The sequence below is a fragment of the Cricetulus griseus genome (genome assembly GCF_003668045.3).
Source record: "Cricetulus griseus strain 17A/GY chromosome 1 unlocalized genomic scaffold, alternate assembly CriGri-PICRH-1.0 chr1_1, whole genome shotgun sequence".
In the NCBI taxonomy this organism is placed as follows: Eukaryota; Metazoa; Chordata; class Mammalia; order Rodentia; family Cricetidae; genus Cricetulus; species Cricetulus griseus.
In genome coordinates, this window is record NW_023276807.1 from 67501724 (window position 1) to 67528179 (window position 26456).

At 44.2% G+C, this 26456-nt stretch overlaps 2 protein-coding genes across 12 annotated transcripts in view; one reads left to right on the forward strand and one right to left on the reverse strand.

The window, feature by feature from the left end:
* Positions 1-246, reverse strand: part of Tmco3 (transmembrane and coiled-coil domains 3) — a 38046-nt gene extending 37800 nt beyond the window's left edge. For 6 of the 7 annotated variants that reach the window (XR_003479615.2, XM_035452292.1, XM_035452291.1 and 3 more), the window contains exon 1: positions 14-246. The gene's annotated coding sequence lies outside the window, so the exon portion shown is untranslated. The other variant, XM_027387808.2, reaches the window with a different exon arrangement.
* Positions 226-25707, forward strand: Dcun1d2 (defective in cullin neddylation 1 domain containing 2). Of its 5 annotated transcripts, XR_004772253.1 has the most exons (8): positions 226-588; positions 6790-7006; positions 10847-11015; positions 14411-14541; positions 20032-20114; positions 21381-21574; positions 22585-22681; positions 23682-23700. XR_004772253.1 is itself a non-coding variant. In XM_027387812.2 (7 exons), exons 1-7 carry the CDS (start codon positions 235-237, stop codon positions 23759-23761), a joined length of 1131 nt encoding a protein of 376 aa, XP_027243613.1. In that variant the 5' UTR covers positions 226-234; the 3' UTR covers positions 23762-25707. The 5 variants fall into 5 exon arrangements, 4 of the variants coding, with proteins under 4 accessions (XP_027243613.1, XP_027243615.1, XP_027243617.1 ...); XM_027387812.2 differs by lacking the exon at positions 21381-21574 and having other exon boundaries at positions 23682-25707; XM_027387814.2 differs by lacking the exons at positions 21381-21574; positions 22585-22681 and having other exon boundaries at positions 23682-25707.
* The last annotated feature ends 749 nt before the right edge of the window (positions 25708-26456 follow it).

Genomic DNA, 26456 nt, shown 5'->3' on the forward strand with positions numbered 1-26456 from the left:
CCTTAGAGCTCACCCCGATGGAGGAGGCCGCTCTCTGGGCATGAGACTTCAGCATCACTGTCCCCGATCGGGAGCTCCCCGGTGCAGCGAGCAGAAGGACAGACGTGGGCCTGCCCACATCCCCTTTCGCGGGCGTGGGACCAGGACACGGAGGACGGCACCGCCCTCTTCTTACTTCAGGCTCTTCTGACGTGCGGCCGAAAACTATTCGCGGCCCCTTTAAGCAGGCTGCCAATGGACAGCTCCATCGGCCTTTGCGCGGCGCGGCGCGCGCCGGGAATTGGAGTTTTTGGAGCCGGTCGGCCAGTCTCCTTCCAATGGGCGCGTAGCTTAAGAGCCAGAAAACCGCAACAGCCTCGGAAAGAGAAGTCACGCTTTGGCCAAAACAGGGCCAGAAGGGCGCCTGTCTGCACCGCACGCGGAGAGCCAGAGCCTGGGCGAGCCTCGCAGTCGGCCAAAGTGAGCGTCAGTATACTGCGCCTGCGCAGAGAACCTGCGGCTGGCCGCGGCAGCGTTCGCCTGCGCAGCGGAGAGCGGCGTGCGCTTGCGCAGAAAGTTGAAGCCGCTTCGGCAGCGTTGGGGAGCATGGTAGGTGGCAGGGTTTGCGCTTGGCAGGTGCGGCCAGAGCGGGGCGTGGAGGTCACCGTCTGATAACTGAACGGAGGAGGCCGGGTGTCCCCGCCGGGGTGTTGGGGGAGGTGCACGGTTGACTTGGAGAGGCATGGCCCTGCCTGGAGGGTGTGAGGAGCCCAGCTAGGTCTCAGGGAGGTCGACGGTGCCCTGGTCGGCCCAGTGCTGACCGGTCCGAAGGGCGGGACGGGGCTGGGAGTGCGGCTGGTGACACCTGCCTGATGGGCGGAGCCGATCCTCGTCTGAGTGGACAGTGACGCCGACTGGGGCGGAGCTGGCCGAGCCCTGCAAGCTCTTCGCCCGCGGAGGTTTCAGGAAGAGGTGGAAGGAATCGGTCCCAGGGAGGTGGTGCGCGCGAGGCTCTGCGGAGCGAGGATGGTTTGCGATCGCGCAGCTGGCGCCGGGAGAGCATGTCACCAATTGTCCGCTCTCTTCCAAAGCCACGATCAGGCTGGGGATCCTGGAGACGGGAGAGACGGGAGAGACGGGCAGGACGCCAAGGGAGAGAAGGGTTAGCCTAGTAGAGCTGTAGGAAGGCCTAGACCGCGGGAGGGGCGCCTGACAACCCCATTGCTTGGACCTCGGGGTAACCATGCTCTGAGAGGCTGCGGGCGGATGGGACCCCAAGAAGGCAAGTTTTGTCTCTGTCCCTAGAGCGATGTCCGCTTGTCTTGGAGTTTGTGTAGAGGAAAAGCAGAGGGCTGAGGACCTCTTAGGGAGGCAAGAGGGCATGGAACGAGTACCGAGAAGGGCGAGGCTGGAAAACTAGAAGGTATGAACCCAGAAACCAAGAAATGATTGAGAAGAGCAGCTGAAGGACTCTTCTGACCAGCGTCTAGCAGACCCAGCGGCCACCTATGCATGTGAACAGGAACTTAACTTGGGAAGCTGAAGATCCGGAAGCGTTTGGATTTGACAACACACATTCCAGGCCTGCACATGCCAAAGCACAGTCACCGTAAAATGGGCCACAGGTTTATTGGACCAAACGGTTGTCCTGTGAGCCCTTTGTAAATTGACCCTAAGAGGAGGTATTTTGCTTAGCGTCCCTGGGAGGACATTTTACAGATGCTTTTTAAAATCTTATGTAGGAGCACCCTTGTGCCTAAATTTTGTGTTATTCTTCACAAGATAACACGTAAAGTGTTTGAAGCTTTTTCATTCCAGCTTCTGATGTTCAGAAGTTCCTCTGTTCCATTTCATGCCAGCTTCTGCTGTTCAGGTCACCTGTTCCGTTCCGTGCCAGCTTCCACTGTTCAGAAGGTCCCCTGTCCTGTTTTCTGTGTATCTTACTGATTATCACTGAAACAATTCTGAACAGCTACTGTGAGGCACTGTGCTGAGCTCCGTGGGAGACTATGAAAACTAATCAGTGGTTTCAGGCGCTTTTAAGGATGATCTACTGTAATTGTGGTTTTGAAACATCAGAAATCGGTGCAGATGAGCCATTGGAAACGATAGGCAGAGTATGCACCCAAAAGGGTGTACCTGAAGGAGTTCCATTAGTTTCTTCTTGAGATCGTTTTCTTAGAATGAAATGTTTTATTGCAAGTTCAATTGACCAGAAGGGTTAGCACAAGTTAAATATACCGCTCCGGGCTGAAGTGATAGCTCAGCAGTTATGAGTCATGGCTCCTCTTCCAGGGGATCTGAGTTCAGTTCCCAGAATCAGCATCAGGCAGCTTAATTGCCTATAACTCCAGCTTCTGATGTACTCTTCTGGCATCTGTGGGGTACCTGTGTGTGTGTGTGTCTGACATGTAGGAGTCAGAAGACATCTATGGAATCAGCTCTTCCCTTCGGCCTTTATGTGGATTCTGGAGATTGGCTGCAGGTTGTCAGCCTTGTGCAGTGAGCACACTGAGCCCCTTTGCCAGGCACTTTGGGGGGAGGTAGGTTTCACTATGTAGCCTTGTCTGGCTTGGAACTCATTGTGTAGACCAGGCTGTCTCTATCCTCTCCTGCCTCTCAAGTGCTGGGATCAAAGGCTTGCACTGCCATGAAGGCATCAGGATATCATTTTTTTTCAAGATTTATTTATTTATTATGTGTACAGTGTTCTGTCTGCATGTTGCCTACAGGCCAGAGGAGGGCATCAGATCTCATTACAGATGGTTGTGAGCCACCATGTGGTTGCTGGGAATTGAACTCAGGACCTTTGGAAGAACAAGCAGTGCTCTTAACCACTGAGCCATCTCTCCAGCCCCAGGATATCATTTTTTAATGCCCAAGTCTGTACAGACTAACATCAAACAAAACTGTGCTGCCAACGCCTTGCCCTTCCTTCATGGATGTTGCTGCGGCTCCTGCTGGTCAAGCATCTTGGTCCTCCCTTGAGGTCTGCAGTTGGTGGGGTTATCCTATCCAGAGAGTTCAATTTTAATAGATTGAAGGGAGATCTGTTTATTTCCCTGTCTGCGCTCTGTCTACTCTTTAATGTGGAGGTCATTCAGCACCTCTTAAGTGCCTGATGTATACTTGGCATCTGTCACATATACTCTTTGCACTAGATCAGTGGTTCTCAACTTGTGTGTCGAAATCTCTTTGGGAGTCAAACAACCCTTTCCCAGGGGTCACAAATCAGATATCCTGCATATCAGATATTTACAATTCATAACAGTAGCAAAATTACAGTTATGAAGTAGCAGCAAAATAATTTTATGGTTGGGGTCACCACAACGTGAGGAACTGTATTAAAAGAATCACAGCATTAGGAAGGTTGAGAATCACTGCAGTAGATAAAGCTGAGTTGTCATACACTGGGAGAGGCCTACAGAGGTGACTTCAGGAGTCATATAGCTCAAAACCAGGCATCATCCTGTCTTCCAGATGTCTACAGTTTCTTGATGTGTAACTCTGTGATATTACACTTGTCACATGGTGCAGCTGTCCCAGGGGCTATAACTGGTAGATAGTCTTAGAGCTTCTTGCTTGCTATGTTGAATTTTTTAGTGTACAAATTTATAGTGATAGCATAGTCCCAATATTGTGCAGACACCCCCTTTATTTAGTTCCAAAACATATCATCACCTCAAAGAAAACCATGTACCCATAAACACATCCCATTTCCTCTCTCCCCCAGATCCCCTGGTATCCACTAATCTACAGATTTGCATATTCTCACATTCCATATAGCATATAACATTTTCTATACAGTGTGGCCCTTTGTGTCTGGCTTATTTCATTGAGCACAGTGTTTCTGAGATTCACTCACATTGTATCATTTGTCATTGTTTCATTCTTTTTTATTATTGAATGATACTCTATACACATATACCTAATTTAGTATTATAGCCATGACAGAAGTTTAGAATCTAGCACTAATAGCTATTTCACAATAAAGATACCATGTCTATTCTTAATAGAGGTTCATTAGGGGATGGGAATTTGTCTTTCTCTTAAGGCTTTTTAAGTATCTCTGGCTTTGCCAGTCTTTCCTTAGGGAGATTGTCAGATTCATAAAAAAATACTGTTTCTATCAGTTGTCAGATAACTGTGATAGTGTATAATTTAACTAAACTTAATCTTAGCCAAGATTTTACCTTGGACTCTTTATTATTTTTAAAGGCTCAGTGTTAAGGAATAGTATGTAGAATATATTCCCCTAGAACCTATATTGGGGCAGCAAATTAGAGCCAACAAGCCAGGCCTGTATAAAGTTTTATTTGCGTGTACATAGTGTTTGAACTGTTGACTTTACTCTGCAAATCTGAGTGTGTGTAAGGGGCTGTATGACTATACTTTGTGATACTCACTAGTTCCTGTCTTTGTCTCAGGAACCCTGTGTATTTTTAGTGTATAAGTAATAGTGGCCATCAGAATTTACCATGTCAGAAATTTGGATGAATATATATTCCCTTAGATTTTAAAATAAACGTATTTTAGAATTTGTAACAGGGGGGCCTGGAGAGATGGTTCAGCTGTTAAAAGTACCTGGCTGCTCTTGCAGAAAACCTGGAATTGATTCCCAGCACCCACATGGCAGCTGAAACTCCAGCAAGATCTCTAGTCTTGGGGTATTCACCACCCTCTGCTGGCCTCTGGATACTGCACAAACATGGTGCACAGAAACAAGCAGGCAAAACATATGAAAATAATAAATAAAGTTTCCAAAATCTTTTTAAAAAGAATTTGCAGCCTGGAGGTGGTGGCACCCAGGATCTGCAGTGCCTACTCAAGTGGGCTGTATTTGCACTTCATCATCTTACTTGCTTGCTGAGTCAACACTGGTGTTTTGACATAAGCATTCGTTTTGCCTTAGAAGGACTCTGGGATGTGCTCTGTTGTTTGTTGTTGGTATTTGTGTCTTTACAGGGGACATTGCACATGTCTTATTTCATAAGGGTCTGTGAGGACCGCTTCCCTCAGGATTGAGGCCAGGAGCACAGGACTAAGGCAGATCCATTGGTAGATCTTTACATGTTATTACAAGAGATTTCCCTAACCTAATCACATAGTCTTTGCTGTGGCAGCTAGGAGGCTTGGAGCCTGCTTTTCAGCCCATTTTCAAGTATTGTACATGGTATGCATGTATGTTATTCTAGTCCCATTCCTCCTTCCCCCACTCCTTTATTTCTCCATCATTTATTTCTGTAAGTTGAAATTTATTCTGTGTTGCTATAAATTCTCATCTTTATTTGAAGAAGATAAGTGTAGTCTTCCTAAGTAAAAATTGTTCCTTTATTATTGTATAAAGCTTCTTGTTTAGAGAAACGGCCTCAGGACTGGTGATATACCACTGTGGTATGGCACTTTGATAGCGTTCATGAGGCCCTGGGTTTGATCCCCAGTACTGCCAAATAAAGAAAGAAACCTGTATATTATGGACTCTGTTTTGATTTCTAGAAATGAGCTAATCACTTCTTACCTTAGAGAAGTAGCTGTGCTAGTCTGCAAATGTAAATAGACTATATATAAATGTGAGGGTGCTCTCCTGGGTCACTATAGACTATATATAGATCTGAGGGTGCTCTCCTGGGTCACTATAGACTATATATAGCACCATTACTTGGCAGTGTTATTTATTTCCTACCCACAGCCTCTGTCCTAATTTTCATCTCACATACAGTATTATTATTTTCATTTCATCATAAGCACTTTTGTGCTTACTTGTGGCACTTTTTGTTATTACCTCCAGTGTAACTCTTAGTTAATTGTGTATTTCCATCAGCACAGTCCTGCTTTTAAACTAGGAAAAGTCATAAAACAGTAGTGCTTCCAAGCTGTCCATTTTCTCCCTATTCACTAGAGCCTGAACTTAATGGAAGCTAGTGACTCTGCAGGTGAGCCCCTGTGATAGCATCAGGTCCCTGTGTTGTTGACAGAGAACCAGATATTATGCTAATGTTTTAAAAGGAAAGTAAAGCTATATTTTATACAAAGGGAAAGGGGTAGATAAGAAAATGTTTTTCTTACTTTTTTTTTTTAAGACAGTCTCACTATGTAGCCCTGGTTGGCCTGGAACTTTCTTTGTAGACCAGGCTGATCTGTGAATATCCACCTGCCTCTGCCTCCCATGTGCTGCATTTAAAGGTATGCACCACCATACTTGGCTAGCTTGCTTATTTGTTTGCTTACTTATTTATAGACAGGGTCTCCCATTGTATCCCCTGGCTACCTTAGAACTCATTGCATAGAAGCTGGCCTTGAACTTGTCCTTCGTTGTCCTACCTCTGGCTCCCAAGTTCTAGGAGTACAGATACACACTGCCACTCCTGGCTTATAGTGTATTTTCTATAAAAGGTTGATTTTCGTTAGTTTTGGAGATTACGGTTTTATTTGTTTGTTACTATAGAGATGCTATCAGTTCCATTTTCAGAAGACTGTGCAGTCTTTTGAACTGATGAAGAGCAAGGTTTTGGTTCCTGCTATTCTGAAAGTTGAGTCCAACAAGAAAAATAAATCCAGTTAAAATGTAGGTGTTAAGAATAGAGGCATGCCAGGCAGTGGTGACATGTGCCTTTATTGCCAGCACTCAGGAGGCAAAGGAAGGTGGATGTCTGTGAGTTTGAGGCCAGCCTGCTCTAGAGAGTGAGTTCCAGAACAGGCAAGGCTACACAATGAAACCCTGTCTCAAACAAAAAACAAACTAAAAGAAAATAGGCTGAGCAAACATGACTTCATTGGCTTTCCCACCTTTTTTTTTTTTTCATCCCAAAGCATAAACTTAAATCAACTCAGAAGGACAAAGTCCGCCAATTCATGGCATGCACCCAGGCTAGCGAGAAAACTGCTATCTACTGCCTGACACAGAATGAGTGGAAACTAGACGAGGCTACAGACAGTTTCTTCCAAAACCCAGAGGCGTTCCACCGAGATTCTATGAAGAGCACTGTGGACCAGAAGAAGCTGGAGCAGCTATATGGCAGGTACAAAGGTAAGGGGTGAAATGGCAGCAAAGCTGACCAAACACTCTATAGTGATCAGCACGGATGGTACTAGTGGGGTGGACAGCATAGAGGGATGGACAGCACGAATGACACTAGATGGATGGACAGCACAAATGACACTAGAGGGATGGACAGCACGAATGACACTAGAGGGATGAGCAGCACAAATGGTGCTAGAGGGATGGACAGCACGAATGATGCTAGAGGGATGGACAGCACGAATGATGCTAGAGGGATGGGCAGCACGAATGATGCTAGAGGGATGGGCAGCACGAATGATGCTAGAGGGATGGGCAGCACGAATGACACTAGAGGGATGGGCAGCACTAATGACGCTAGAGGGATGGACAGCACAAATGACACTAGAGGGATGAGCAGCACAAATGGTGCTAGAGGGATGGACAGCACAAATGACACTAGAGGAAAGAGCAGCACGGATGATGCTAGAGGGATGGACAGCACGAATGATGCTAGAGGGATGGACAGCACGAATGATGCTAGAGGGATGGACAGCACGAATGATGCTAGAGGGATGGGCAGCACGAATGACACTAGAGGGATGGACAGCACGAATGACACTAGAGGGATGGACAGCACGAATGACACTAGAGGGATGGACAGCACGAATGACACTAGAGGGATGAGCAGCACAAATGGTGCCAGAGGGATGGACAGCACGAATGATGCTAGAGGGATGGACAGCACGAATGACACTAGAGGGATGGGCAGCACGAATGACACTAGAGGGATGAGCAGCACAAATGGTGCCAGAGGGATGGACAGCACGAATGATGCTAGAGGGATGGACAGCACGAATGACGCTAGAGGGATGGGCAGCACGAATGACACTAGAGGGATGGACAGCACGAATGACACTAGAGGGATGAGCAGCACAAATGGCACGGATGGACAGCACGAATGACACTAGAGGGATGGACAGCACGAATGACACTAGAGGGATGGGCAGCACGAATGACACTAGAGGGATGGACAGCACGAATGACACTAGAGGGATGAGCAGCACAAATGGTGCTAGAAGGATGGACAGCACGAATGATGCTAGAGGGATGGACAGCACGAATGACGCTAGAGGGATGGGCAGCACGAATGACACTAGAGGGATGAGCAGCACAAATGGTGCTAGAGGGATGAGCAGCACGAATGATGCTAATGGGTGGACAAGTTCCAGACGCCCTCTTCTGGTAGTTAGTCAAGAGCCCACTCTCCTTAGCCGAAAGGCTGGAGAAGAGGGAGGGAGTCAAAAGATGGATAACAGGCTAGCCTTCACCTAAGCCCTCAATTCCTATCCTTCTGTACAGTGAGTGCCATGCTAAGGACAGTCAAGCAGGCAACTACTTTGCAGACTGCTGCTTCAGCCATGCTGTACCTGCTAATGCATTTCCCCCTCAGGCTGAAGCAGGGGTTTTTGTTGGTTTTAGCTTTTTTGTTGTTTTGGTTTTTGAGACAGGGTTTCTCAGTGTAACAGCCTTAGCTGTGCTGGAACTAGCTCCATAGACCAGGCTGGCCTCGATCTCACAGAGATCTGCCTGGCTCTGCCTCCAAAGTGCTGGGATTAGAGTTGTGCACCACCAATGCCTGGCAATTTGTTTTTTAATAGAACCTTTGTCCCATAAGCATGATGTGGGGTATAGTGCAGTTAGATGTCTAGTTTCATTCATTTCATTTGTCATCTTTTTTTTTTTTTTTTTTTTTTTTTTGCCATTGCATATCGTGGCATATCCCAGCACTTGGGAAGCTGAGGCAAGAGAATTTCTGCAAATTCAAGGCCAGCCTAGGATACACAGCAAAACCTTATTTTAAAAGACAAGTGCATCATTTAGAGTAGAGTAATAGGGCTGGAGAGATGGCTCAATGAGTAAAACCTTGCTGTATAAGCATGAGGACTGAGTTCAGATCCCCAGTACCCATGTAAAAGCCAAGTATGGAGACACACACCAGTAACTCCACTCCTAGGAGAGTAGACACAGATGGATTCCAGGGACTGGTTCACTAGCCAGCTAATATAGCCAAAGCTGCATGTTCCAGGCTTAGTGAGAGATCCTGTCTCAAGAAATAAGATGGTAGGGTTGGAGAAATGGCTCAGCAGGTAAGAGGACTTGCTGGTCTTACAGAGGGCTGGGGTTTGGTTCCCAGCATCTATGTGGTGCCTCACAACCCTTTGTAATTCCAGTTATACCCTCTTGGCTCCTGCTGGCCACAGCCATGCACATGGTTTAAGGCATATAGGCAAAACATTCATACCCATAAGGTAAAAACATTAAAAACAATACATGGAGCACAGTAAGGAAAAGCACTTGAGGTTTCCGCCAGCCTCCTCATGCACATGCCCATGTATACAACACACAAATTTCTTTGCTAGCATCATTTATAAAAATAATGCTGTGTATAGGTGTCAGTTAGGAGGCCTGGGCAATCTATGGGGTCTGTGGTAGTGGATCAGTATTTATCCCTAGTGTACAAATGGACTTTGGGAGCCCATTCCTCATGGGGGGTACTCTCTCAGCCTAGACATATGGGGGAGGGTCTAGGCCCTGCCCCAAATGATGTGACAGACTTTGAAGATCCCCCATGGAAGGTCTCACCATCCCTGGGGAGCAGAAGAGGGTTGGGATAGGAGTCGGTGGGGGGGGGCAGGTGAGAACAGGAGGGAGAGGGAACTGGGATTGATATATAAAATAAGATTGTTTCTAATTTAAATAAAAATAATAATGCTGTGTATAGTACTTGAATAAGCAAAGGTAAGTTTTCTGTGAAGGGCAATCTTATTTGGGCAAAGGTGTTTTTCATTTGTATCTTTGAACCAATAGTATTCACACATATACACATATACTATGATGATGTATTCTGATATGTTAGTCTGGCAGAAATGATAAGATCTAGTTTCTGAGGTCTTGCTGAAGTGTCTTTAATATACTCTACTGTTTCATTTTTTTGATAGACAGACCCCCCAAGTTCTAGGGAGTGTGAATTTCTAAGATGTTGAATTTGGGTGCCTAAGCTAACTGACTGGGATAATTATTGTCCCACAGCAGTAAAGCTAGCAAATGAAATTACTTAAAAAGGGGTTGGAGAGATGGCTCAGAGGTTAAGAGCACTGACTGCTCTTCCAAAGGTCCTGAGTTCAATTCCAAGCAACCACATGGTGGCTCACAACCATCCGTTTGAGATCTCGTGCCCTCTTCTGGTGTGCAGATATATATGGAAGCAGAATGATGTATACACAGTAAATAAATAAATTCTTTTAAAAAAGGAAAGAAATTACTTAAAAAGAAAACAATCAATCACTTTTGCTTTGGCAGAATTTGAACCCTCTTCTTTCCCTTCCCACCATTCTCCAGTGCCAGAGCTGGAGATAAACCCACAGCCTGTGCATGAGGAGCAAGCCTTTGTTACTTAGCTTCATCCTCAGCTAGAAATTAGATCAGAGTTTTGGTTCTGGTGTTGATGTTAGAACCCAAGCACACCATGCAAGCATTCCTCCACTGCACTTGTGTGCTCTGCCCCAAGCACACCATGCAGGCATTTCTCCACTTTGCTTGTGGTCTCTGCCTTACATTAATTCTTGATGATGACATCTCTTCACAAGAGTTTCGGTGTTTATTTCTTTCCCTAAAACCCAGAAACCTAGATCTTAAGGATACAGCTATTTTCTGGATAGATTTTTAATGCTTCATATTTGTTTCATTTCATAAAAAATGGTTGTTCATTGATAGAACTGTATTAACAGAGTAGCATGATTCAAACAAGCTATTTTAGGACTGCTTTTCAATGTAGTATGATGTTTTCTCCCCTAATTTCAACAACAGACCCACAGGATGAAAACAAAATCGGAGTTGATGGGATTCAGCAGTTCTGTGATGATTTGAGCCTGGACCCTGCCAGTATTAGTGTTTTGGTCATAGCATGGAAGTTCAGGGCTGCCACTCAGTGTGAATTTAGCAAAAAGGAGTTTGTGGATGGCATGACAGAGCTTGGGTAAGTATGTTATTCTCAGTTTAAACTTTTGAGAAGGAGAGATACTTGGATCATTTTCCCACTACTTACAAGTACTAATTTCATATACATGTATTTTCTTTGTGTATTATAAGCCTTTGGTTTCTTTTCAAACTTAAGTTTTTATCTACTATCTTTATTCATATTAATCTTCCTATTCTTTAAATTTAAAAAATCCCTTCTATTGGGTTGAGGAGATGAGATGGCTCAGTGGTCAAGAATTTGTAGTGTTCTTATAGAGGGCCATAGTTCAGTTCCCAGCTCCCATGTCAAGCTGTTAACACCCACTGCTTGTACCTCAAGCTCCAGGGGATCTGACTGCTCTGGTCTCCTCAGGTGTCTGTACACATGCATGCATATACACATGTGTATGTGTGCCTGCCCACATGTACATATTTAAATTAAAACTAATATTCTTCCAAGTTTGAATTAACAGTGAATAGCAGGGTAAAAATTTAACCACTTATGATATTTTATACTAAATGTATAATTTGTTATATGGTTGTATTAAATTCCAATAAAATGCCATTTTGATTTTTGTTTCTCAGTTCTACCCAACAGAGTTAAGATTAATGATTTAAGATGTTGGTCATTTAACAGATGTGATACAGAAGTAAATGAAAACACCCAACAGAAATATTTTTAATTGCTAAACTTATTGAACTCCATGCCTGGAGAGATGGCTTAGTGGTTAAGAGCACTGGTTGTTCTTCCAGAGGACCCGGGTTCAATTCGCAGTACCCACATGACAGCTCACAACTGTCCGTAACTCAGTTCCAAGGGTTCTGATACCCTCACATAGACATAGATGCAGACAAAACACCATTGCACATAAAATAAAAATAAATAATTAAAATAAAATAAAATGCACATTAACGGGGCCATGGTAGTGCATGCCTTTAATCCCAGCACTTGGAAGGCAGAGCAGGCAGATCCCTGTTAGTTCGAGACCAGCCTGGTCTATAAGAGTTAGTTCCAGGACAGGCTCCAAAGCTACACAGAGAAACCCTGTCTCAAAAATCTTTAAAAAAAAAAATATTGAACTACTTTGTGAGGTGGTATAAAGGTCAGCTTGTTCTACTTGCATTTATTTCTAACACTCACATTCACTGTTGATGTTTTACAATCGTTTTGAGTTGCCGAAAAACCAAAAGCCTGTAAAGTTGTCCCTAAAGCACACACTTACATCACTAATTAAGAAAATGCCCTGCAGGCCTGACTACAACTGGACCTTATGGAGGCATTTGCTCAATTGAGGTTCACTCCTCTCAGGTGCCCCTAGCTTGTGTCAGGTTGACATAAAAACTAGCCAGCACAATATCTATCCATCCCTAAGCAGAAAAATAGAACTGGGAAGGCTGGGTAATAGTGACAGAACTTAGCATGCTCCAAGGCCTGGGTCTCCTGTAAACAGAGGTTTCTCTGTCCTGCCACATCCTGCAGCTGCTTTTAAATAGTCACTCAGAGGCTTAATATTAATTACAAATTGTTTAGCCTATAGCTCAGGCTTACTACTATCTAGCTCTTACAACTAAAATGAACCCATTTCTATTAATCTACTTTTGCGACATGGCTTCATGGCCTTACCTGTTCCTTAGTACATCTTGCTGCTTCAGAGGCTTGCTCATCTCTCTCTGACTCCACCCTTCTCTCTGCATCTTCAGTTTGACTTTCCCATCTAGCCTTAGTCTGCCTTGCTATAGGCCAGAGCAGCTACTTTATTAACCAATGAGAGGAATACATATTCACAGTGTACAAAAGGACTATCCCACAGCAGTCTCCAGTATTTGAAGATGAGGAGGAGAGTCAGCAAGAGGAAAATACAAAAAGCAGGTGGTGGTAGCTCATGCCTTTAATGCCAGCACTTGGGAAGCAAAGGCAGGTGGATCTCTGTGAGTTCAAGGCAGAGACAGAGGCAGGTAGATCTCTGAATTTAAGGACAGCCTTGTCTACATAGTTCCAGGCCAGCCAGGGATGCTCAGTTAGACCCCATCTCAACAACAAACAATAACAAAAAACAAAGCAGTAGTTTAATAGAAAATACTAAATGAAAAAGTTGATAATCAGCAGAAGCAGGAGCTTGTTGCTTTAGAGGCTTGTAAAATCAAATAACATAAAGAAGTGGCAGACATTACGAACAAATTTATGCCAGTAAACTTGGGAGCCTGTTTTTAAAATACAACTTGCTGAGCCAGGTGGTGGTGGCACACACCTGTAATCCCAGCACGTGGGAGGCAGAGACAGATGGATCTCTGAGTTCAAGGCCAAAAAACAAAACAAAACAACCTAAAAAATAAAAAACCAACGCTGAAAACTGGCATGGAAAGAAATAGAAAATTGTGGTAATTTTGTAACTCTGTGTTTCAACCTGTGTCTTACTTTTCTATTGCTGTGATTAAAAACACCATGTCCAAGGCAACTTATAAAAGAAAGCATTTAATTCGTGGCCTAAATTTAGAGGGTTAGAGTCCATAATGGCAGAACAAAGGCATGGTGGCAGGAACAGCTGAGAGCTCACATCTTGATCAGCAATTTGGAGGCAGAGAGAGGGAGAATGATGAGTCTTTTGAAACCTCAAAGCTCACCCCCCAGTTACACACCTCCTCCAAGGCTACACTCCCCAATCCTTCCCACACAGTTTCACCAACTGAGAACCAAGTGTTGAAACATGTGAGCCTAAAGGGGACACTCTCGCTCCCACCACCAGTGTCTGTAATGTATAACTTCAAAAAAGAAACTTGGGGTAGCTTCACTTACAAACTTGATGAAAAAAAAACCCCAGGTTTTATATTTTTGGTTGTGAGCCTAGCCTTTAACGGCTAAGCCATCTCTCCAGGTTTTAAACAAGCTCTAATGAAGAGCTTGATAAAAGGAAGATGATTTCTAAGCCCGCTAAATTTTGATCCTTGTTACAGTATACATGAAAATCAGTTTCGAGTGGATTGTAGTTCTCAATGCTAAAAACATTTAACCTCTGATAAATAATGTAGAAATTAACTTTATGATCATGCAAAGGGGTAAGTTTTGCAATGTCACTAAATAAACATGATAAAGGAAGGAGCTTTTCTAGAGTGTTTGTGCCAAAAATAAATAAAGGAGAACATCTCATTGTACAAATCACAAAGCAGAGAGGTCTACAGAGTGAGTTCCAGGACAGCTTGAGCTACCCCGAGAAACCCTGTCTCAAAAACAAGTAAACACATGCCTTCTTTCACACATTCAGTGTGCACAGACAGAGGTTTCAGTGCTGTCACAGCCCTACAGCTACAAGATCCTAACGGCATTCACAAGGGAGCCTGGGAGGTGAGGTTTCTGTAAATGAAGAAGGGTGATAGGAAGGCAGATGACAAGTAACAAGCCCTTCTCTGATGTTGCAGGTGTGATAGCACAGAGAAACTAAAAGCTCTTCTTCCTAAGCTGGAGCAAGAGCTTAAGGACTCGGCAAAGTTTAAAGACTTTTACCAGTTTACCTTCACCTTTGCCAAGAACCCTGGGCAGAAGGGTTTAGGTGAGTATGAATGCTAGGTTTGCAAGGTGCCAGATCTGAGTCCTGTTGTAAATGGACAGAATCAGTGTGATTCCAGCACAGACGGCTGTGAGGATGCCGCCTCTGTCTTAGTTTCTTTGTTCCACTTATTCTTCATGTAGCTGAAAGTATCAGTTGATAATGTCTCTTGGCTAAATTGTCTAAATTTGTTGCTAAAATGTCTCTAAATTTAAATATTTTAAACTTAAAATATGAACTAGTTTATGTTTCCTGTAATCTCTGTTGCTATCAATCAGCTAACAGTCTGAATGTTTGGGACTTGTTCTCTGCATGGTGGTTTGCCAGCCAGGCCTTGAAACAGCTCTGCTGTAAGCCAGGCTGCATTACAGCTCCTTTAAGAGCTGTCAGTTCTACTTCGCACAGATGTGCACATCTGGAAAGTTTTTAACTGAAAATTCCAGTTTGAGTTTTCATTTACTTGGGGGTTTTATTTAGTTCTGCATCTTACTTCCGGCTTGTTTCTTCCTAAGAATAACCCATATCAACCTATGATTAAACTTGCCTGGAGTATGTAAAAGGCCTTGTGTATTTATTTGAAACCTCTTACATATTAGAAGGTGTGTTCAGAAGATAAAACTGGTAAATAGAAGCAGTACCATAGAGGACTAAAAAACTACACAGGGAGTTAGAAAAGGGTGCAAACCACACAGGTGGAAGCCTGGCGCAAGGCCTCACATTCAGTACCTATTCTGCCACCACATGCCCACACACAGGTGTGTATCTGTCTTTCCTGCCCCAGCCTTCTGTCCTGTTGTCACCATTGTCCTCCCTCTCCTTCTCCTCCAGCATGGTGGCACAGGTCCAAAGAGTCAAACAGCCAAGAGATGTTCTTCCTACACTTCCTAAAACAGCCCCTGAGGGTTGCTTTCTTCATCTTGTTTGTTTTCTCTAGTGTTGCTGTTTTAATGTCAATGTACTGGGCCATGGCCAGCTGTCCTTTTCCTCCAGCCTCATCTGCCTATAAAATGGCCTTTCCCCGCTCTGAGGTCACACCACCTCTCAGGTCACATGAATGCTTCAGGAGCCAAAGACCAGCCAGCCTTCAGAGTTGCATTTAGAAACTTGTCTGAATAGATCCACTGCAATTTCAAAAAGTGGAAATGCCATCACTGCCTGTCAGATAGCTGCTGAGAAAACCCTCATGTATTGTTCCCTGTCCAAAAGATGCTAGGAGGTGTGGTGCAGTGGTAGATTGATGTCTCAACCTGAACACACCCTTGGCTTCCATCTCCAGCATGAAAACCAAAGGAGAGATTTGGGTAAACAAATGAGACATGAGGCTGGTACCATCCCACACTCATGGGTCACGCAGCACAGTCAAGTGAAGCACTTGGCAAGAGGTAATTGAGGCAAACTTGTTTGTGGTTAGGTGTATCCTGACCTTGTTACTGCAGGATCTGGTCCTCATGGCTAAGGAGGAAAGCATAGCAAAGCCCACTGTGTATCACAGGTCATGGGAAGAAAAGAAGGTGGCAGGATCCTGTATACTGCTCTTCTTATTTTTTTAAATTTTTTTTGAGATTTATTTTATTTTTATTTTATATGTTTGGGTGATTTGCCTGCGTGTATATCTGTGCACGATATTGATGCAGTGCCCAGATGAGGGTGTCATGTCCCCTTGGAACTGGAGTTACAGATGGTGGTCAGTTGCCATGTGGGTGCTGGGGACTGTAATCATCAGTAACTGGTAACCGTTGAGTAATCATTGAGTCACCTCTGCAGCCCCTCCACCCCTTTTTAGAGACTAACCTTTTTTTAACTGAAAAAGGAGCCAGCCACATGACATAGCTCTTTGGCTGGGTGGCCTATGGCCTATCAGTCCTTGCCCAGGAAAGCTCTTGTGTAGCCTTCCTGGTGGAGAAAGGAAGCCAAGGGTCCTCAAGGCAGTATGTCTGGAGACTGAGGCATTGGCAACAAGATCCTAGTGACATTAGAATTTTGGCTGTTCCCGGTGGTATTGGTACAAAGTAAAAATCTGGGCTGGAGCAATAGCCATCCTAATGGTGCAATAGGGTGTTAGGAATAAGACTGGGGCAGTAAGAATCTTACCAACCAGTCCTCCTCAGCCATCATCCCTGCCATTCAGACATCTAGACCAGGATCTGAAAAATGGAGTCTCAATACTGTATCTAGTAACTACTAGTACCTGTTAATGATTGATTGATCTTTATTTCCATACCTCTTTGACAAGCAGAACCTCATGCTGGTGTTTCTTTTTTTATTTTAGAATATATTGAATGTACTAAATAATGGGTTTCATGGTGAAATATACACTGACCTATTTATCCCAATATTGCCTTCTCTGGTCCCCCTTCCCCTGTTACTGGTTGTCTTAGTCACTGTTCTAATGCTGTAAAGAGACACCATGAACACAGCAACTCTTTTTTTTTTTTTTTTTTTTTTTTTTCTTTTGGTTTTTCGAGACAGGGTTTCTCTGTGGTTTTGGAGCCTATCCTGGAACTCGATCTTGTAGACCAGCTGTCCTTGAACTCACAGAGATCCCCTGCCTCTGCCTCCCGAGTGCTGGGATCAAAGGTGTGTGCCACCAACGCCCAGCTGACACAGCAACTCTTATAGGACCTCACACATGCCAAACATGTGCTTTACCGCTGACTTACTGTGTCTCCAGACATCTTTTTTTTTTAGATGAAGTCTTACTATGTAGCCCTAGCTTGGCCTCAGCCTCCCCAAAGATCTGCATGCCTCTGCCTCTTGATTGCTGGGATAAAGGTGTGTACCACCTCTCTAGCATCCTTACTTTTAGGAGCTGAGTTTTTACTTTGGGGGCTAAAACTCTTGGTTTTTAATCTTTCTCACGTACCCCATTTCCTAAGAGACTGAGAAGAGATAGCTGTTACATTGGCAGTCTGTTTTAATTTGGACCCTGATCACCCATTCAATATCATGAGAATTGGCAGGAGCACATTGCTGGAGTTTTCTAGAAACTTAACAGAAGACTGGGCTTGGGCTCCCTCGGGCTTTGGGGTTGTCAGTGAGCAGATGTTAGGGACTGGAGTGACAGACGGCTCAGTGGTTAAGGGAAGGTTTGGTCACTTCTCAAGGGTCAGTGCTGTGTTTGGAACAGGATTGATTCTGCCGTGCCGTTGCTTCATCCTACACTGCCAGGTTTTCTTGTTCTTCACCTGCTCTTCTTCCTGAGCCCAACTTCCCTGGCCATGCTCAGTCTGTACAGAGCCTCACACACGCTAGGGTGAGTACCCAACTGCTGAGCTATATCACAGCTTAGGGCTTTGTCTCAGCACGGAAACTGAAGAGATTTTATGCCGCTACCATTGGAAATCAGCTAGCTCGGAGGATCTTGAGTTTTAAGAAATGAAGTTTCACACTAACTTACTTTTTTTTTCTGAACAGAGGGTGTTTCTTTGTCTAGTGGAGCATCACACATGTAATTCTAACTAGCCTTGCCTTCTAGCAGTTTCTTAATCAAGAGAGTTGTTAGAGGTTTTTGGAAAGAAACTGGTGCCAGAATGTTCTCATTACAAAGTAACTATGGCAGGGCCGGGGAGATGGCTCAGCGGTTAAGAGCACTGACTGTTCTTCCAGAGGTCCTGAGTTCAATTCCCAGCAACCACATGGTAGCTCACAACCACCTTGAATGAGATTTGGTACCCTCTGCTGGTGTGCAGGCAGAAGACTGTGTACATAATGAATAAATAAAATCTTTAAAAACAAAACAAAACCAAAACAAAGTAACTATGGCCCCTGATTTCAGTCTCAAGGTCTACTATTGGGAAATTTTGTAGTTGTTATTTTGTAGGTGATCCCAAGTTCACTTGGATAGCATGACATGTTTTACATTGGACTATTAAATATTGGAAATTTATACATTTACTTTATAGTCATGTAACTCATGGACTTCCAGATGAGGTACTTAATAAGAAGGGTTTCTAGGACCAAAGCTAACCCAGACTCAACTAGATTATAAAGTATGCCATAAAACTTTATTTTTCTTTCCTCCTCAGGTTCTCCTCCATTTCCCAGTGTGAGCGCTTTACATCATTAAGATGAGTTGAATCTAGATCTCACTTAATGTTCTTCCTAAGGGATAAGGATGTAGACTTATAAGCAGGACAAGACTAATCGTCTTAGCATTACACTGCGGGTCCCATAGGTAAGGCCTAGCAAGCCCTCCACATGCTATGACTGGACCTCTCTGACACTCTCCTTTCCATGGAGACTCCAGGGTGCTTAGGACGGATCTGGCCGGCAGCATACCCTATAAACCCATAGGGAATAAATGTCCTATCCAGTGTTGGTCACTAGCCATTTGTCTCTAGTTTATCAGTGTTAGCAATGATCAGCCCTGGAAGTCTCAAATTAGAACCCTAACATCAATCATTTCCCTCCAGGTGGGAACAAACCAGATTCAGGAGAAAGTTTTGGAAAGTGCTTCTTTACGGGTGTCATGTTTAAACTAATCTGTTCCCTTAATGTAATTGTTGGTCTGCTTTTCACATTGCTTAATCTGACATATGTGCAGAAATGTGACTAGGAGATTATCTTGGCATAGCTACCCTCTTTTTTTTGCCTGTGGTGAGCAGTACTCATCATGATTAAAATAGTCAGCCTTAGAAACATTTGCAGTGAGCAGGGAGTAGATGGCTAGTCCCGAAAACTCTGACAAGAGTCTGTCCCATAGCCTCCTGGAAACCCAGCATCCATTTTCTTTTAGATATACAGCTTTAGACAAACCTAATAGCATAGATGTGTCTAAGAATGGTGAAGTACAGGCTGGAGGGATGGCTCAGCCGTTAAAGGCGAGGCTCACACCCAAAAATGCAAGACTGGTGAAGTACTCACTGTCTTCTAGTTGAGGGAGAAGCTATTAGCTTTGATTGATAAATAACCCAATTTTTTAATCTTTGTAGCAGTGAAAATAGTTTTCTCTATATGTAGAAATTTGTCTTAACTGTGCAGTGAGAAAATGCAGAGTCCTTAGAGAATCCCGTTTGCTTGATAATCGGTAGTTCTAAAACAGCCAGATTTGACTTAGTTCACATGACCATGAGGCAGGTCTGCTGGAGGAAACTGATCCCTCCCTTAGAAATGAGTCCTTTAATTTTCAGCTTATCACTTGGAAAGAGCAGTGGCCTACTTTGTGAATAACTGATCTACACTAATAGTAATAATAGATTGGATCATGCACAGTTATGTCTGACACACATAGAAAGCTAGTCTCCAAAACTAGTTAACTTGGAGCAACTACTTGCATGTCCAAATAATACACAAGTGCTTCCTAAGAAATTTCCTCAGACTCATAAATTTAGATTACATGTCATTTCCAGAGACACTTGCATAGAGATTGGGTAACATTGCCAAGTAATTGGTCTTATTCTATAGGGGAAAAAAGAGATTTACTAATCACCCTTTTTCTTTCTCTCTGTCCTTCCCTCCCTCCTTTTCTCCTCCATTCCCATTTCTCTCCATCAGATTTAGAAATGGCTGTTGCATATTGGAAGTTAGTATTGTCTGGAAGGTTTAAATTTTTAGATCTTTGGAACACATTTCTTCTGGTAAGTGACTGTTTCTTGCCTTGTGTGCCCAATCAAGAGGAAGTTTTCTTATTTAAAATGCTAAGGATTGGGGTACATGCCTTTAATTCCACTCAGGAGGGTGAGGCCAGTGGATCTCTGTGAATTCAAGGCTAGCCTCATCTGCATAGTGAGGTCCAGACCATCCAGGGCTACATAGTGGGATTCTGTCTAAAAAAAATTTTAAATAAATAAAATGCTAAGACTGAATGTAGTCATCTGACTAAAGGATGAATACAAAAGCAAGGAGCTGCACAAGTTCACCACTTGCAGAACGCCACAGCACCGCAGCAGAGCCAGCTACAGGTAGCAACTTCTCTGAGGCTGTTCTATAGACAGCTCCTTTTTCTAGTATGTTGTCAATCAGCTTACAGCTGATCTCAGTGACTCTCAACTTGCCATCTCCTCTGAGGACTTCCTAAACTCAGTCATTCTGCTTTGCTATTGAGGAGCTTCAAATCCATGAAAGACCACACTGGCTGCACACTGCTCTGGACTAGCGTGTGGAGCAGAGGTACCCTGTCATCACATGTGTCCGTAACCTGACACTTTTAAAATCTGCTCTGCCACACAAAGATGGATAGGAGGCTTTTATGGGGTGCCATAAAGAAGGAAGTATGGCTGTGCTGGGCCCTGTCTTGTAGGGACACCCAGTTGAGCTGTGAGCTATCTGAATGAGTAGAGTACAAGGACATGTCCTGGATCCACAAAAGACGGTCCTGGTGACAGCAGAGATACCCAGACCTGTCACAACCATGAAAGAAGGTCATGCTTCCCACAGCACACCCTGTGTCCAGGCTGGCCGCACCCCTCCTCTTCTCCATCGTGACCCCAGCTGCCATGCACCCTGCTCTGCCATGGCTAGATTGGTGGCCTTGGGCATATTGCTTCTGTGTGCTTCAGTTTCCGTATCTAGTGATAGCATTTGAGATGGTGGCCTGTGGAAGGTAAACACTGTCATAGAGCCTAAAGGTCTTCATGTCACGGGGCTCATCCCATCATGGGTCATGTTACTTATCCAATGTTCAGTGGTTGAGTAGAGCAGCACCCAGTTCCTCCTCTACTCATTTTGTGATACTTGGGATGGAACCTGCAGCTCCAGCATGCTAGACAGGTGCTCTACAGCTGAACTACATCCCCGGCTCACTTTGTGTGAAGCAGGGTCTTATTGAGCTCAAGTAGGCCTTGAACTTGGGATCTTCCTGTCTTGCCTACTAACTACCTAGGATTACTGGCCTGTTTCACCAGATTCTCATTTTTGGGTTACACTTGAACTACAAGACATTGCCCAGAGAACTCGACAACCATGTGTAAAGGAATAAGAAGATGCTACCGCATCATGGAGTCATCAGGATGCTAGAACACACGCAGTACCACTGATGGGAAGGCTGAGAAAGATGAGAAGATTCCCCAATAGAACAGAGTACAGAGTGGCAAAACAGGTTGCCATGTCAGCTGGGCACCTTTCAGACCTAATGTTGGTGGGGAAACAAACTGTAAAAACAACTGACAGTCTAGCAGTTGATGTTTTAATATACTATATGAATTTCTTAAAGAATAAAGTAACTAAATAGACTTCAAAATAAAGATATAAGACAAGGCCTGGCAAGATGGCTGCCACTAAGTCTGACAACTGGAGTTTGATCTCTAGAACCCAAATAGTGGAAGGAGAGAACTGACACTGCCCCCCCACACACACACACAAGTGGTCCTCTAACCTATGCACGTGCATAGAAATAGATAAATGTGAAAAAAATTAAAGATAGCATACACACATAACAAGCATAGAAGCTGTTTATGTTCCATGCATGTATTGGCATGTAAAAGCTGGCATGACAGTAGTAAGTTCAAGGAAGTGAGTGCTTTTGTAGATGATGAGGGGAGAGCCTGCTGAGACAGGAACCACCGAGGCCCGGCTTTACCTCAGAACTTGCCTTTCTGTGGGACAGACATTGTATTCATCTCCATGTTTTTGATGTAACTGGAACATTGAGTAACAAAGATATTTTAGATGATTATCTCAACCCACTCAAGAAATTCTTGATATGTAGAAGTATAAATGTGAGGAAATAAGTAGAAATAGGACTCCATATTGTCCTGCATCATCTCTGAGCAGGTTTAGGGAAGTGGGGAGGGAAAGACATTTGGAGATCGGCCTTCTGTCTGACCAGAAAGCCATGTATAATTTTAATATTTAAAATATTTTAAAATGAGTCAGTGTTCTTTCTTTGGACTCATGGCACATTGCACATGCAGTTACTGTAAAGAACTGTTGCTTTCACTCATGCAGTTGCTGTAAAGGGCTGTTGCTTTCACTGGTGCTAGTTGTAAATTTGCACTCCGCATCACGCTAAGGAGGCTCATTTGCTGATGCAGTGTGCCCAGCCACTAGCATATCTGAGAGTTAAGATCTGAACCTTAACCTGGTGGATGTTTTTCTCTTATGTATTAGGAGCATCACAAAAGATCAATTCCAAGGGATACTTGGAACCTTCTCCTAGATTTTGGAAACATGATTGCAGATGATTTGTCTAACTACGATGAAGAAGGTACTAGAAGTTGTAGGACTTCTCAGGGTTACCAGAGATGCTCACGCCTCCTATGGATGCTAATGGATTACCTCCAGAGCGAGGGGCAGACACTGACCCAGAAGGGCCACCCACCCACCCACAGGGATAAGAGCAGTATACTGACTTACTTCCTTGTCAGCTTCTAGAACCATAAAACCTGGTTAGATCGTAAGTCCATACATATTTTCCCCTAATGCCAGAGAACCCCACATTAGAGACTTTTAAGGTTCTGCCATACAGTACCACTATTCCCTGAGAGGGGCCTGACCCTGGGTACCTTGTCTCCCCTCCAAATGTAGCTGGCCTGGACTTTGTCCAGGACATCTTCACTCTTCATGCATTGTGGCCACTAACCCTGTCCCTGACAGCATCCAGTTCATGTCATGTCCCTCATCTGTATGTCCTCCACACTCAACACAGTGCCCATAACAAATGCCTCATGAAAGCTTCTTGTATAAAAGGAAGGATAGTTGATGTAGACAACTTGGTTTTCAAGAGTCATAACTGTCCCTGGTAAAACTAACTTGTCTGCCAGGAGACAGCTAGCTTATGGCAAAGGAGCCATGTGTGCTATGGTGCCCTGCACGGGGTAGATTTAGTTGGGAGTCTGGTAAGGAGTCAGAGAGAATGCCCATGACTAAGGATTAATGATCCTTGGCCCCTAGGAAGCAGTGAGTCCATTTATTTCCATTCCCAATCAGCAGGTTCTAACTGCCCATAAATTGGCTGAGGCCTGAGAGGCCACCTTGTAAGCCCGGTCAGGGAGAGTGTGGCCTCAAGGCCAATACACCCACCATCACTGGCCCTACTTCCTGCAGCAGAAGAACCAAGTGACTTGAGCAAGGCGTTTGATCCGACACAAGCTGTATAAGCTTCAGATTGTTTTGCTTCTTTAGATGTTAGATTTGGGGAAAGAACATTTTTAATATAAAAATACTGCTATAAGACTTATTTTAAAAATCTGTTTGTTTTCCTTTAGGAGCCTGGCCTGTCCTTATTGATGACTTTGTAGAATATGCACGACCAGTGGTCACAGGTGGGAAGCGTGGCCCTTTCTAAATGGAAACGACAGATAGATGGAGGGTGAATGAGATGGATCCTGAAAGGAGACAACTGGGTTGGTTGCTGTGTGCATTTGTTGCTGACTTCAGAAGTCTTCCTCGTCCATTCATGAAACAAATCCTTACTCCGCTTAAAGGCTGCCATGTAGGAACGGAGAAGCTCCTCAGGACGTTAGGGACGGCCGGTCGTCAGAGCTAGTGCTTTAGGGAGATGCCTGCATGACTTGTCTTTACAGAAAGCAGCAAGCATAGCGCCTGTTTGCAGGGCAAAAGCGTGCTGTTCAGTCAGTCCAAGATGTTCGGGTGCGCACCAGCGGTTTCCAAAGCTGTGGACTCACACGGATGCTTCAAAATAGCATCTGTGTCCTCAGAATGATGTGTCTTCTATACGCGTCCTAGCTGTTACAAATGTGCCCTGATGAAGAAGGCCTTGCCAGAGTCTACCGCTGTTAATCTTGGTATTCAAGATTGATGGTTTTGAATTATCGAATCTCTAGATTTACTAGATGTTTGTTCTTGTTTTCTCTAGAAGACATTGTTGCAGTTTGCACAGGGATGGAACAGGATGTAATCCAGCAGGTTCATTTCAAACTGTTTACAAGCTGGTGGGCCTGATTTACTTCTAATGCGGTTATTATTATTAGGCCTAGATGCTGCCTCCTGAGAAGTTTCTTATTTTTTTAATATATTTTATTATATTTAAAAGGACATTTTTCCATGAGAAATACTTCTTTTTGAGTGATGAATTAGATTTACAAATCCAATGCACTGGTTCCCTTCACCTGTCTACAATGTCTTCAGTGCCCAGTGTCCAGCCCTTGGATAGCCATATGCATTTGGAAGCAGAATCATGTCATCCAAAAGCCTCCATCTCATTTGTCTGCACCATGGGACTGCACCATGTCACTGTGCCGTGTCACCATCTGCTTTTCTGGTGTTTCTCTGATCAAGATCCACTCTTGCACACAGGCATGGAGGGCCTGGATACTGTCTGCTCATCTGATGTCAAGCTTTGAACATCACTGTGCTGAGCCTACCTCACACTTGCCAAGACCTGGTGTCACAAGCGTGCCTTGCTGCCCGGACTACAACGTGGCCACGGAGCAGATATGTTGGGCCCACTTCAGGACGGGGGACTGGTCAAATGCCCATACTCAGAAAGCCTGTCCCAGATGTGCTGTTGGGGCAACTTCTGGTAATGGGACATGCCCCTGACTTAGGAAACAGTCTGAGGCTTGTGTGCCCTACAATGAGAGGGACTTTGATGTTGAACAGGGATCTCACAGAGGAGGTGGAGGATTGGAACAGGAGGTCAGTCTCCACAAAGCCAACCCTCACTGTGAGACATCACTAAGGACCTGTCAACGCAAGTCAGTGAAAGGGAAAACTGGAACATCTTTGGGAGTGTACGTAACCAAACTGACTGAATGAAGACCTGGAAAACAAAGCGTCCTTCCAGGCTTTGTGGGTCCCTGACATGCAGTTAACCTCTGTTCAGAGAAATTTTTATAGATAGAGATAACTAAATTTTGAAGGCTTACAATATGCTTTTATTTTTAAGATTTAAAATTCTTCAGAAAGATCAGTGATATGATTGAGCAGGTTAAGGCATTTGCTGCCCAGCCTGACAACCTGAGTTCAATCCCTGGGAACCACATGGTGGAAGGAGAGAACTGACTCCCACAGGTTGTCCTCTGACCTCCACACATGTGCCATGAAATGCATGTATTCCCCCTGCACACACATGTACTTACACAATAAACTAAACAAATAAATGTAACTTTAAAATTTTAAATTCTATGGGATTGTTAATAGGCTATGAAGTACTAGAAATTGATAAGGCTTTTCAGAGAATTGTGCTTTCCGTTCTATTTACACTTGAACTGTGCATGTTACAGAAATGCTGAAAACTTCAGAAATAGTAAATAAAGTATTTTCCCTGGTGTTGTGGTGTCCTTTATTCTTGGTTGCACAAATACCTATCTGTGCACTTCAAGGCCCTGTCTTTGGCTGGGACCAGCAGTAAGGCCCCTATGGCAACAGCAAGCAAGCCCTTGCCACACTGTCTCTAATGCCTCACCAGTAAATAAGAGTATCAGAGACAGACAGTTTCATTTGTCTAGGTTTCTTTCTCAGTACAGTGTGCTGGACATGTGGGAGCTGCATATCAGAAAATACTAATACAGTTATAGTTGTGTTTAAAACACACAGAACACAACAGGTTTAAGAAATGCTTGTAATCTGTTTCACTTAGTACCTGGCAGGAATTTTCAGGACAGCATAATCCTGTCTAAGTGACACCAGTGCAGTGTTGTCTAAGTCACATGGGTGCAGTGTTGTGTTAAAGTGCGTTTCGAGCTCTGTGGGCACAAAAGGAAACCTCCTCCAGCATCTGTTGCTGTGTCTAGCATCCTGTAACAGCAAGACTCTGAATGCATGTCAGACAGATAAACTTTTGAGACAGCCTTATCTTGTTTGTGACTTTGGCCAAATGGTGTGGACGTTGTTCCCAAACATCCTTAACGAAGTTCCTCTCCCAGGAGTCCTTGCACTTAGCTCCATCAGTTGTTCCACCTGAAGTGGGTCTCTTGCCGACTTCTGCTGTTCATCTTACTTGGAAGGAAACCATGTACATTGAGGGTTTGCTTTACACTGAGAATGCCACAGGAAAGGCATCTTACTACCCACTTAAG

Excerpts from the sequence above, each read along its gene's own strand:
- Dcun1d2 (XM_027387812.2), top strand. The coding sequence starts at position 235 with ATGGACAGCTCCATCGGCCTTTGCGCGGCGCGGCGCGCGCCGGGAATT. Across the intron at positions 589-6,789 it reads CGGCAGCGTTGGGGAGCATG|CATAAACTTAAATCAACTCA; the intron begins GTAGGTGGCAGG and ends TTCATCCCAAAG. Across the intron at positions 11,016-14,410 it reads GATGGCATGACAGAGCTTGG|GTGTGATAGCACAGAGAAAC; the intron begins GTAAGTATGTTA and ends CTGATGTTGCAG.